This window comes from Paramisgurnus dabryanus, chromosome 4, assembly GCF_030506205.2.
Source record: "Paramisgurnus dabryanus chromosome 4, PD_genome_1.1, whole genome shotgun sequence".
NCBI classification, from domain to species: domain Eukaryota; kingdom Metazoa; phylum Chordata; class Actinopteri; order Cypriniformes; family Cobitidae; genus Paramisgurnus; species Paramisgurnus dabryanus.
This window is the reverse complement of record NC_133340.1, coordinates 22,838,904-22,851,468: the sequence shown is the minus strand read 5'-3', so window position 1 is coordinate 22,851,468 and position 12,565 is coordinate 22,838,904. Positions and strand designations below refer to the sequence as shown.

General features: G+C 35.4%; 1 protein-coding gene across 2 annotated transcripts in view; it reads left to right on the top strand.

The window, feature by feature from the left end:
* The window catches only part of usp34 (ubiquitin specific peptidase 34), a 62,571-nt gene extending 51,238 nt beyond the window's left edge, over positions 1–11,333 (top strand). Inside the window, exons 69-76 of one of the 2 annotated variants that reach the window (XM_065295173.2) lie at positions 4,414–4,518; positions 4,789–4,913; positions 4,994–5,117; positions 5,196–5,275; positions 7,111–7,251; positions 7,336–7,482; positions 7,561–7,720; positions 9,666–11,333. In XM_065295173.2, the coding sequence (XP_065151245.2) occupies positions 4,414–4,518; positions 4,789–4,913; positions 4,994–5,117; positions 5,196–5,275; positions 7,111–7,251; positions 7,336–7,482; positions 7,561–7,720; positions 9,666–10,342 (1,559 nt within the window). In that variant the 3' untranslated portion in view covers positions 10,343–11,333. The remainder of the gene's footprint in view (positions 1–4,413; positions 4,519–4,788; positions 4,914–4,993; positions 5,118–5,195; positions 5,276–7,110; positions 7,252–7,335; positions 7,483–7,560; positions 7,721–9,665) is intronic. The other variant, XM_065295174.2, reaches the window with a different exon arrangement.
* The last annotated feature ends 1,232 nt before the right edge of the window (positions 11,334–12,565 follow it).

Below are 12,565 nucleotides of genomic sequence, written 5' to 3'. Positions count from 1 at the left end.
GCAGCCCTACTATTAATAATGATTAACCATTAATTTGTACATCAATATTTACTAAGAATAGATGAGCTTTATCATAAATGGTGTAGGACAATGTAAAGATTTAAAAGTCGATATGTTGTTTTCTATATTTCTGTATTATTTAAAAAAAAAAAACTGTCACTGGCCTACACTTACAGTGCTGATCCATTTTGCAATCAAGTTTGTTAATAATGTTTTTAGTTTAGTTATTTTTATTAGTAGTATTTAATATTATTATTATTATCTAATATTTATTTACATTTTTATTAGTTGCTATTATTTGTTTCTTTATTATTATTATTATTATTATCTAATATTTAACTTTTTATTATTCAAAATAAAAACTACAGTAAATATAAAATATTATTTAATTAAAGAAATGAGTCGTCATGTCATTTTGCATTACAGTCAGGGTTGATTTTTTTTATGCAGCCTATAAAAAAAATGTAAAGCACATATTAAATAGTGTATAACCTCTCTGAAATAATATTAACAGATATGTGCACCTATTTCGTGAAATGAGGTCTAAGTTCATGTCTTACGGTGTTAATAAATGCATTCTTATGTAACCATAGAATGCCTTTATTTTGGGTAAATTGACCCTTTGCTTTAAGGTGCTGTGCAGATTAATTATTTTAATAAAATTTTTGTATCACTAATTGCTAAGAAAAGAAAAGCTTTATTATAAATGGTGCAAGATAATTAAAAGATTCAGAGATCAATATGTTATGTTATATTTCCGTATAATTTATTTCAAAACGTCACTGGTCAACAGTTACAGTACTGATCCATTTCGAATCGGTCGAATCTAATGTTTTTATTTGTTTGTTTTATTTTTGATTTAGTTACTATTAGTAGGAGTAGATTTAAAAGTAAAATCTAAATATTAAAAATAACATATACAAACGTATAATAAAAGAATTGAGTTATTGTCATATTAAGTACATAAATTAAAAAGTGTATAACGTTGCTTTAAGACATGTGCAGCTATTTATAGAAATGAGGTCAGATGTGATCTGAGTTCATGCTTTTAATGAATGTTAATTGATGCATTCTTGCGTAATCATAGACAGGAGTCGCCTTCTTTTCCTTGAAAAGAATGAATTGTGTTTTCATGATAAATGCCCGTATTTCTCAGAACAAGAGCAGGTAATGTTCTTCATTTTAAAATGCGGTAATGAACTTGGTGAGCAATTTGTGGATCTTAACCCTTTATCATGTTTCAGTTTTTAACACTAGATAGTGCTCATCTCTAGCCTTATCTAGAAATAGCTCCTGTCATCTCAACAGGTCACATTCACATTCACAAACTCATTCAGGTCAAACGAGTTCAAACAGATGAGATGTGAATTTGTTTAAAAAATAAAGCTTTGTAAATACAAACAATAATTGTTTATTAAAGTTTTCAAATAAACGTAATGCTTTTTATTTGTTTGTTTGTCCGTTATAGAAAGTTTAATTGAACTTTAATTTAATTTACTGAGCAGAATGCTACATGCTGTTGTTTTTAGCTTAACTGAATATTTAATATTATATTTAGCTTAGTAGTTTTTGATGTAATATTTAAATTAAATTAATTTGGCATATGCTTTTACTCAAAATGATCTTACAGTTCATTCAAGCTATATGCTGTAATATAATAATAATAATGAGAATAACAATTATTATTATTATTATTATTAATATTAAAACTAAATATAAAATGTATAAATAAAGAAATGAGTAAATATCATATTAAGTACATAAATTAAATGTGTATAACCTAGTTTTTGGTGTTAATTAATTCATTCTTATGTTTTTATTTTATTCTTTTGGCATGGCAGTTTTTGATGTTATGTTTCAATTAAATTAATTTGGCAGATTCAAGCTATATGTTTTATCAGTATGTCTACGTGTGTTCCCTGGGAATCAAACCCATAACCTTTGCACTGCTAAAGTTGAGCTATTAAGTAGACAGAATTGTAATTATAGTCAATTTTAGACCATTTAGAAATGTGACAACATAATATGGGAGTAAACTGTAAATAATGTCTCTAATTACTGTAGTCTGTGCATATCTAAAAACAATGTGACCCCCCCCCCCTGGCAAATTGATTCACAATAAACAAATTTCTTAGTCATATGTATATAATAATGACTTTTGCGACCATCTAACTGTTATCACTGCATAGAAAATAGAATTACTTAAGTGATAAAGAGTGATTTTTTTTATTTTGTTTACCATTAAAAAAAACTTTGCTTTAACCCGTTTAGCTAAGTTTGTGTCTCATTTGTTATCTACACTGAAGAAACTAAAGCTACTGTACCGGCATCTATAGCACACTATAGACTACTGGTATTGCCCAAACTAAGAGCAACATTTTTACGTTTATTTTCGGTCATGGAAATGTAGCTTTTATTCCGTAAAAGTCATGGAATTTGACATTTGGCTTTGAGTTGGTTTGAAGTCAATAGTCAGCAAAATCAAATCTGAGGAAATACAAGTTAAAGGAGGAAAATCATTTTTGCATCTTGTCGCTCTGTAAGTCGCAATCTATTGTGATGTATATCCGAGTGAAACGAGAAGACTTTTATTGTGGGACTTAATTTCATCCATCGAAAACTGATTGGATCGATGGGCTAGTTGCTAATTGCTGCGATCTTTTCCTGGACAGAAACAAGTCTCCAATAGCCCTGACCTCATGCCATTCCTCTTAAAGAGGGGTTTTAAGGAGGGGAGGAGGTTAACGTTTTTGATTGAAAGATTATGAGGGCACATGAATAAAAAACATAACAATAAAGTGCACAGATAAGTCACTTATAAAAAACACTAAAGTTTTTAATTTCAATTTAATTTAATTAAGTTTAATTACATTTCTTTTAACATCAATCAGTCTCTACAGAAAAACGTGATTATGCGATCGCGTGATTCAATGCATAATCAGCCAAAGTTCGCATATTTATTAGGGCTGGGTATCGATTCAGATGTTCCAGATTGATTCAATTTCCATTCACAAGCTATCAAATCGATTCGATTTTGATTCTCGATTCAATTTTCGATTCCGGTTCTTGGGTGGATTCAACTCAATGAATATAGATTTAATACAAATAATATATTAATAAAAACAACAGTGAACATAAGTTTGCACATGGGTAATTAATAAAAAGAAATTAAAAGCCACAACACTATCATTGTCGTCCTGCTTGCGAAATCTAAAATGCTTACATACCTCTGACTTTTTTTGTGAAAGTGGCATCAACGTTGATGAAGCACCTAAAACCGCCATTTTAAGCACTGAATGAAAGAATGACAGGCTCCTTGGTAACATCGCGCAAGGCAAAAAAGGGGTGACATCTAGTGAAGAAGACTAGTAATTTGATTAACGTTAATCTTACGTTCAATGTTTGCAGGAAAAAATATGAAAAAAATATCGATTCTGCTCTTTGAGAATCGATTCTGAATCGACCAAGTAAAAAAAAAGATTAATCGAAAAATAAATTTTTTTGCCCAGCCCTAATATTTATGCGGGGGCCGCATTTTTTAAATACGCCGCAATTTTGCCGCATAAATTGCAGTTTTCTGCTTGCAAAATATGCAGGGCTTGCATGATTTCATAATCCACACATTTTCCTAGCAAAAAGTCACATATATCTTCGCAGAAAGTTGAAAAATGTTGCATTTACTTCACACATGCCCAGCCATGTCTCCTGTTGCCATGGGAATGTTAGGAAGTGACGTAATTACACGACGTGAACATCAATGAAATTTTGCAAGTTCCCGCAATTTCATTGCATAAAATTGCATAAATATCCCGCATATTCCATCGCATTTAAAAAAAAAACATACCGCAAGATCAAAGATTTTTGCCTGCAACAATCACAAAAAACTCTTTTTCTGGAAGGACTGATCAATTAGGTCACATTTTCTTATTGACGTGCATCCTTTTATTACGATTTTTTTTTCAAATGTGCACCTCTCAGAAACACACAATAAATCATTTGAACTATTTGAAGTATTCGAAGTCGATAGACGAGGGTTTATGTACTTATTTATATTAAATTTGACCAAAATTTTTTGCTGTATCTCACTGGTTCTCAAACAGGGAGGCGTAAGATCGTCCCAGTTTTATGATCTCTTTTAAAATACATGAATTAATCATAAATTCTGTGCATTTAATCCTAAAAAAATAAGGCTACTCACCAGCAAGGCTAATAATTCAAATGCTAAGTTTGAGATTGTTTTATGTCATGAATTTTTTTGGGGAGAGGGCACAAAGGGATGCACACTACACGAAGGGGGCACAAGCCAAAAAGTTTGAGCTCAAAATGATACTGTATGCATTCCTCTCATGGGTCACAAATATAAAGCGAGTTATCATACGCGTGTAATTGAGTTGTGACTGATCTGATCCTCAGATGTCCTGAAGGAACTGGTGCTCCTGAGTCCTCATGACTTCCTGCACACGCTCGTACCCTTCCTGCAGCACAACCACTGTACCTACCATCACAGCAACATTCCCAGTGAGTAAAACCAGCACATGTGCAGCCTTAACATAACATGTCATTAGATTAAAGGGCGGGGCTACAACCTTGTTCAGGTAGACAGAGCTCTGATTGGTTGGATTCTAGCGTGGCGGGTTTGGGGTCTTTTTAGACTTTAGGTTATTTAGGTACTACCACCAGACCACAAGAGTGTTTAGGTGACGGTATCAAATTTCTTACTGTTTTACTATTATGTTGTTTCTCTGGTGTGTGTTATTGTGTCGTGTAACGTTAATATTGTGTTTCTAGTGTCATTCGGGCCGTATCTGCCTTGTAGAGAAAACATCAAGTTGATGGGAGGGAAGAACAACATTCGTCCTCCTCGACCTGAGCTCAACATGTGCCTGCTGCCGTCCATGGTGGAAACCAGCAAGGTGTGTTGTGTGTGAGAGAGAACAGAGGCCACGGCCAGATTTACTTCACAGATCTGATTATATGATTGTGTTTCCCGTAGGGTAAAGATGAAGTGTACGACAGGATGTTGTTGGACTACTTCCTGTCGTATCATCAGTTCATTCACCTGCTCTGTAGAGTCGCCATTAACTGTGAGAAATTCACAGAGACCCTCATCAAACTCAGTGAGATCCTTTACTCGTACCTTTGACGTTTCTACGTCCTCCTACGTATTCTTCACATGTTTTTTAACTCGTCTACAGGTGTACTGATCGCTTACGAAGGACTTCCTTTGCACCTGGCTCTCTTTCCAAAACTGTGGACTGAACTCGCACAGTCTCAGGTAAATCTCTTGCCTTCCTATCCTTCTCCAGATCTTAAAATTAAGGATTTTAGTTGGGAATCAAACCCATGAAGTGATTTACCTACGAAACTATACGAACATCAAACGTGGTAGATTTTGTTTTACTGATGATATCGTGGAAAGTCCTGACCGAAAACCAAAACTCGGAGGTATCGTAAACTGTAAGTGCACATTTAATAGCGCAAGCTTCGTCAGATAGTGTCTACTTCAAAATGCAAAATATACGTTAGCAGCCAATGTTAATCGTTAATGATTTGAGACAAATCTAATGTTATTTAATGTTAAACTATGTGAGTGGCGGTGTGTGGCGCAAAAGGGATTTGAGTCAAAGCTGGGCGGCGCAGACAGGCGCCACCGGTGTACGTATACTCATAGAAAACAATGTGTTTGATTTTTTTTAGAACGACGCAAACTCTGAGCTGAGCTGCGCGTCCGGTGTGCGATCGCCTTCAGATTCCACATTTTCAAATCGTTGTATTTCGGCCAAATATTGTCCTATCCTAACAAACCATACATCAATGCAAAGCTCATTAATTTTTTACTCTACATTGGTAACAGAGTTTGACAGTAACGTAATTGACTAATTCGGACAACAGGAAAGCTATATAAGATTATAATAATTATATTTTTATTGCCCGTAACGTCTTGTGATCCCTGTCAATGAGTACCAGATTATTAAAATAATAATAAAAAATCAATATTTGAAAAAATGACTTTGTTTGGAAATCAATTATATATTACATATATATGTATGTAAGACAATAAGGATCTGTCCCATTTGGCAAAAAAAATATCTGGTCAAAAAAAATTTTAAATTATGGATGCGTAGCGATTAATCGCGATTAATCTATAGCAGAATAAAAGTTTTTGTTTACATCATAAGTCTGTGTGAACAGTTTATAATAATTATGTATATATAAATATGCACACATGCATGTATAATTTTAAGAAATTATATATATTTATAAATTAAGTATTTATATTTATATATAATATAAATTATACATAAATATACAAATGTATATACACATGTAAACATTTCTTTAATATATACATGCATGTGTGTGCATTTATCTATACAATGTTACACATATATGATGTCAACAAAAACTTTTATTCTGCTATAGATTAATCACGATTAATCTGTATGCATCCCTATTTTAAATATATGCTTAATGCATTTTGTAGAAAGTGATGCATAATTAAGTATATTTTTGAATTTGAAAACATATATTTCAAAATTTATTTCAGGGGCAATAAATACATTTCTGATTTTACAACTGATATGGCAAAAAAAGTTTTTCCTGGCCAAAATGTTAAGTTTATAAAGTATTTTTTTGCAGTTGAAAATAATATAATTTGAACCTTTTTAAACCGGTTATATTTACAGGTCATAACATAAACAAAGTTTTTCTTCCAATGCGACATGCATATGAATATATATATAAATATACATTTATTTTCAAAAAATGACCCAATAATATATTGGTGAAAAATACATTTTTGTTAACATATTTTAGCATATATATATATATATATATATATATATATATATATATATATATTTGCCCTTTTTGGTATATTTGAAAATTGAATTTGAAAATACATTTTTTTGCCGTATGTGTAAGATGCTAGCCTTACCTTATTTTTTTCTAACATTGGAAAGTATTCGAACTATTTAAACTCTCATTGTTGAAAGATAATTGCTAGCGCTTTCATGTAACGCTGTTTTGATTCTAGTTAACAAGGTATAAATATTTGTTCAAGTTGATTGACTTCCTTAACCATGCTTTTATACATTTGTTGTTCCTCAGTGTGCGATGTCTCAATCGTGTGTGAAGCTGTTGTGTGAAGACCCAGCGTTCGGCGAGTACATGAAATGCATCCTAATGGACGAGAGGTCTTTCCTCAACAACAACGTCGCTTATTCTTTCTTGACCTGCTTCTTGCACAAAGTAAACACACATTAACATATTAAACAAACTCAATATTAAGTTCACAAACCACAAATAAACTTGATATTTGTGCTACGTGTATAGGTGCAGGTCCAAGTGTTATCCGGCCAAAGCTGTTCCAACCTCATCAACGTGTTGGTCACCAACCTTCTGAATGAGTACCACAGCCTTCAGCCCGAACTGACCAATCAGAGAGCAGAGATTAGCAAAACCAGCAGCCTCCTCAATGCAGTCAGTATTGTGACCTCTTTAGTTCTTGCTTTGTTAACTCTTAACTCATACTTTTCTCTTTCCGTCTCTCTAACTCAGGATCTGCGGGCGCTGGTGCTGATCCTGTCGGTTTACACCCCTCAGCAGTTTGACCCGGCTTTAGGTCCGGCTTTACAGGAGCTGCTGTCCAAATGCAAACTGTGCCTGCAGCACCATGCCACTTTAGAGATGGAGGCTAAGGAACGCAAAGATGAAAAAGGTGAATATGAGATGTGACCGATTTAACCGTGATAATGCACAGTCCAAAGTGCCAAATTATAATTAACACACTACGGCCGCATTAGCATATTGTTGTATACATAAGGAATAATTGACGAAGGGCCATTGAATTATACGAAAATAATGCACACCCAAGGTGGTAGGGCTGTCACTTTTGTGAAAAAATCATTTTCGATTTTTAATATATAAGTGTTCATTGAATCGATTGTAAAATCGATTTTCCATGTCTAAAAAATAAGTTTCCATTTTCAACGCCAAATAACAGACAAATGTAAAGAGAGCGCCTGAAACGCACAAGTCAGCAATATTTTTTGTTCATTGTCATTAAGTTTCGTGCAGAATAAAAAACAGCAACAGTAGTGCAACATTCTCTAAAAAAATATGCAGCGTGGACTGCTGCCATAAATGAAAAACATTACTGCAGGCTTCAACCGGCTGCTTTTATGATTTAGGCAATTCAAAAATTATTTTAAATAATGATTCGATCCATTTCAAACAACTGTTCAAAAATGAAACTTTAAAGGTGACATAGAATGATTGAACGGAGTATTTATCCTTGTTCTATGATGTGACATGTAGACAAAAAAATTTTTGTTGGGTCTGTAATGCCTTAGAAGCTTCCTAAAAACCTATCTCAAAAAGCTCTATTAGAAGGGGGAATTTAAACAAGTAGTTTTGCACATATTTGGCTCCCCCTACTGGCTTAACTTGCAATCTCATTACTGATTGGCTGACTTTGCTGCCACTCTAAAAATGTAGCCAATTATTTTAAAGTGGAGGGGCAGGGAGATGCCTGTGATGTCATGAGCATCAGTTTTTCAGATTGGGCCGTTTTCTGGCTGACATTTCTAAAAGAGTAATTTCTATGAGACTGAGATGTTTAGCATGTCTAGCTCTTTTTGTATGTTTGTGAATGTGGGTAGACTACCATTATTCAACAAAGACAAGGTAAAAATGGTTTTTCATTCTCTGTCCCCTTTAAATAGACTTACTTGAAGTTGAGAACATGCTGTGTATTTTTTTATTAAACGTAACCGAGACTTAAGCGGGACTAGGCAGGCATAATGAAATGCGCAAAAAGGCTAGAACCATTACAAATTATTGGTCAGGAAAATAAGTCGATCAACATTTTAGGGGTCAAGAGCAGAGCGCTTTTCATTCACTATATGTCCATCTGTTGAGAAGACGCACTCCGACCGCACTGATGTCCCAGGGAAACTCTGGTACTTCGTTGCCAGCTGCGTATTTTGTACTGCCAATCTTCCATCACAAAAGCGGGTCGCTGTCAGCTCGCAAGGGTGGCTCCTTGTCATAACTCCTTCCTCTCCTGTAACGTCACAATTTCGACGCTCTCTCGTGTTGCACAGGTTTATTGACGTTGTCCTCCATTTTCTTTGCAAAACACTAGATGCAGTGATTGAAAGCGTGAAACTATAGGTGCGTAAAATTGCTGGGTATTTTCTGTCTAGCTTTCGCACACGTACTGCACTTTCGGAATTCTTTATTTTCTTTTTCTGCTTGTTTGTGAGTTTTGTTACATCTATATTTTTAACTGTTTAATTCTTTTAAAATTAATAGTGTACATATTTGGTTAAAATCGATTGCCTATTTTCGTTTTCGAAACTTTTTTTGGTTGGTCCGATCGATTGTGCAATCGATTTTCGAACGAAAAGTGACAGCCCTACAAGGTGGTGATGCGTTACACCGCGGATGTGCGTTATTTTCAATTAATTCAAAGGACCGGAGTCAATTATTCCGCGGTTACCACAAACATTGCTCTGGTGCCTATTTTTAAAAAATTTAGGTGTGCGTTTATCGAAAAATAATGCATACCCATGGAACATTTCTCAACCAATCAGAATAAAGCATTCAACAGACCCGTGGTATAAGTGTAATTAATGTTCTCTTTTCTATCCATTTTTCAGTGGATGAGGAGGGCGTCACCCCCGTTAAACGCAGAAGGGTGAGCAGCAGTGCTGATGATCGTCCAGCAGATGGCGGCCGTAGCACTCCCTCGACCTCCTCATTGGCTCCCTGCTCGGAGCAGAAGGCAGAGCCGGGCGAGGCTTTAACGCCGACCAGCACTTCAGACACCGAGACTCGAGACTCCTCCCTCATCGACCCGGGAACCGAAAACGACCCGCCCTCTCCCGACAGCGCATCCATGGAGGAGAAAAAAATGGACGCTTCTTCGTCGTCATCATCATCGTCTTCATCATCCTCTCTCCCTGAGACATTTAGTCGGACAGGTGAATCTCAACAACCCCAGATAGCGGGAAGAGAGGAAGAGGAGGAGGAAGTTCGAAGGAAAGAGCCACGGGAGCAAGACACCGAACCCGAAAGAGAGGAACTCCCGTCCACCTCCGCAGAATCGGCTCTGTTACTCTCCAACCTTTCGGATGCTGCCGAGGGGCAGGGCTGCTCGCTCCAAGAGGCGGAGTCTGAGGGATATGGACACGCCCTATCACAAGAAGTGTTAAATACTACAGCGCAACAGCAGGATACTTTAGAAATGCTTTGTCGCACGGTCGAGGCCACCATCGCTGTGGTTGCCAAACTGTCCAACGGCGGGAAAGGAGGGTCACGCCCCTCGGCTTTGTGATGACCCACCTTCGGTTTTGTCTTTTTTTTAATGTGTAATTCAAATCAAATTTTGTTTGCTGCCCTCGCTCATCAACTGTTTTGTTTTTGCTGTGGTGCTCTGAATGTTAGCGGTAAGTAACCGCAGGTTCCAACTCCAGAGTACTCACGGGGACAGATGTGAAAAATAAACGATAGCGGTTGAGGGCATTCGTTTTTTTAAACCTTTTGTTGGTTCGTTTGTTTTTGAAGTGGTTTGTTTTTGAGGCTGCAGTGTAACAGGGAAAGGTTTACAGCGTTTTAGTCCCGTCAGTGCATAATTTAATTTGCCTTTTTATTCACGTGTATTATTATCGATCGTCTTCTGTGCCAGTTTTGTACTTGCAGGCATGAGGCTAAAGTGGCCTCAGTGTTTTTTCCCTGTGGTGGATATCAAAAACTATGTTTACTTGTACACTGAACCGAAGAAAGAACCACAAGAACATTGATTCTGTTAAGAATCTTCTAGATGTCGCCTGGCTTTGTAAATGAGAGGGTAAAATATATATGTCTATATATAAGTTTATATATATACATATATAAATGCATAAATATATTTCTGTATGATATATGTATACAGTATATATCCATTGAAGCGCAGTATACTGTATATATAAATCTACTGTATATATACCTATGTTGTGTATATAGAAACTTGAGGTGCTTTTTTTTCAGGCAGAAAACATTTGTGGCCTGAATATTGCACATTTGCTGGAAGAGTCGGAGCTCTATTTTATTTACCAAAATACATTCCATAATCTATTGGATGTCATTTTTTTTTGCGTTCTCTGTATTTGATTTTTTCCGTTTTGATTTATTTTAATATAGGATATAACTTAATAAAATTTTAATATGATTTAATTATGAACCGAGTCCAAAAGCAGGCTGTCGGGTGATTTCTTTCCAGGGCCGAGTCATGGGAAGCGTTCTGAATGAGCTTCATGGATGTGTGCGAAATTGTATATTAAGGTTTTGTCTAAATACCCACACTTGACTACTTACGTGGCATTATTTTCTGTGTGACCCTGGACCACAAAACCAGTCATAAGTCACACAGGTACATTGGTAGCAATAGCCAACAATACATTGTATTGATTTTTTTTATCGATGATGAAGAATATCTGTAACAAAGCAAATCGGGGGCACCTTGACTTCCATAGTAGGCAAAATAAAACTATGGAATAGGCAAAAAAAATCTGTCATACCATTTTGGTCATAATTTTTTTCTGTCATACCGTTTCTACATATGAGCTGTGTTGACAAAAAAAATTAAGTCATTAAGGGGGCGTGTACACCAAAGCATTTAAACGCAGCTGAAATGTTTTTTTAGCTGAGCGCTTTGATTGCTTTGATACTTCTGCTTTGTTTATCAGTCGTTAAAAAATGAAGCTGCAGTTGGTTGTTGTGATATTTGCCCCGCCCCTCCTCCACTGTGATTGGACAGCTGAGTGAGAAGTCACGAGTTGAGCTTTTCACCCAAAGTTGAACATTTTTCAACTCTGGGGCTCAGCGCTAAGCACGTAAAAACGCAAAGCATGGGCATTCATGGTGAAAACAAAAAACCCAGCTAAGTTTTTTTTTTTTATTGCGCCGCTTCACATGAAAACATACGCCCTAAATAACCTTTAGATTGATCAGTACTGTAACACATGAAACGAGAAACACAACTTGTCGAGGGCTGCATGCCAAAAATTATGTCATAGTTTGAAATGCAAATATAGTCAGGGCTCGGAGAAAATCACTTCGTTATTTTCGTCCTGCTTTACTCGCGGGAATTATAATTTAATAATTTAAAGGCTTTATTTTAACGTGGCATACATTGTATGTTGCTTAAAAATAAAATGTATTGTGTCCAGTTGATAAGTTGTTTGTATATACCGACATTTAAAAATGACACACTTTAGTATAGTAATAGCAATATACAATATTTTTTTGATTATAGGAATAGTTCACCCCAAAATGAAATTTCAGTCATTTTCTCATCATCATGTTGTTCTAAATCTAATAAAAACAAATATTATGGAAGTATTGTGATAAATGATGATATTTTAATAACTCAACCACGAATGGTAACCACAGAGTTGACTGTACCCATTGAATTCCATCATATTTGTTTTTCCTACTATGGAAGTCAATGGTTACACAGATCAGTTGTGTGCTTACCATCATTCATCAAAATATGATTTCTTGTGTTCATCAGAAAAAA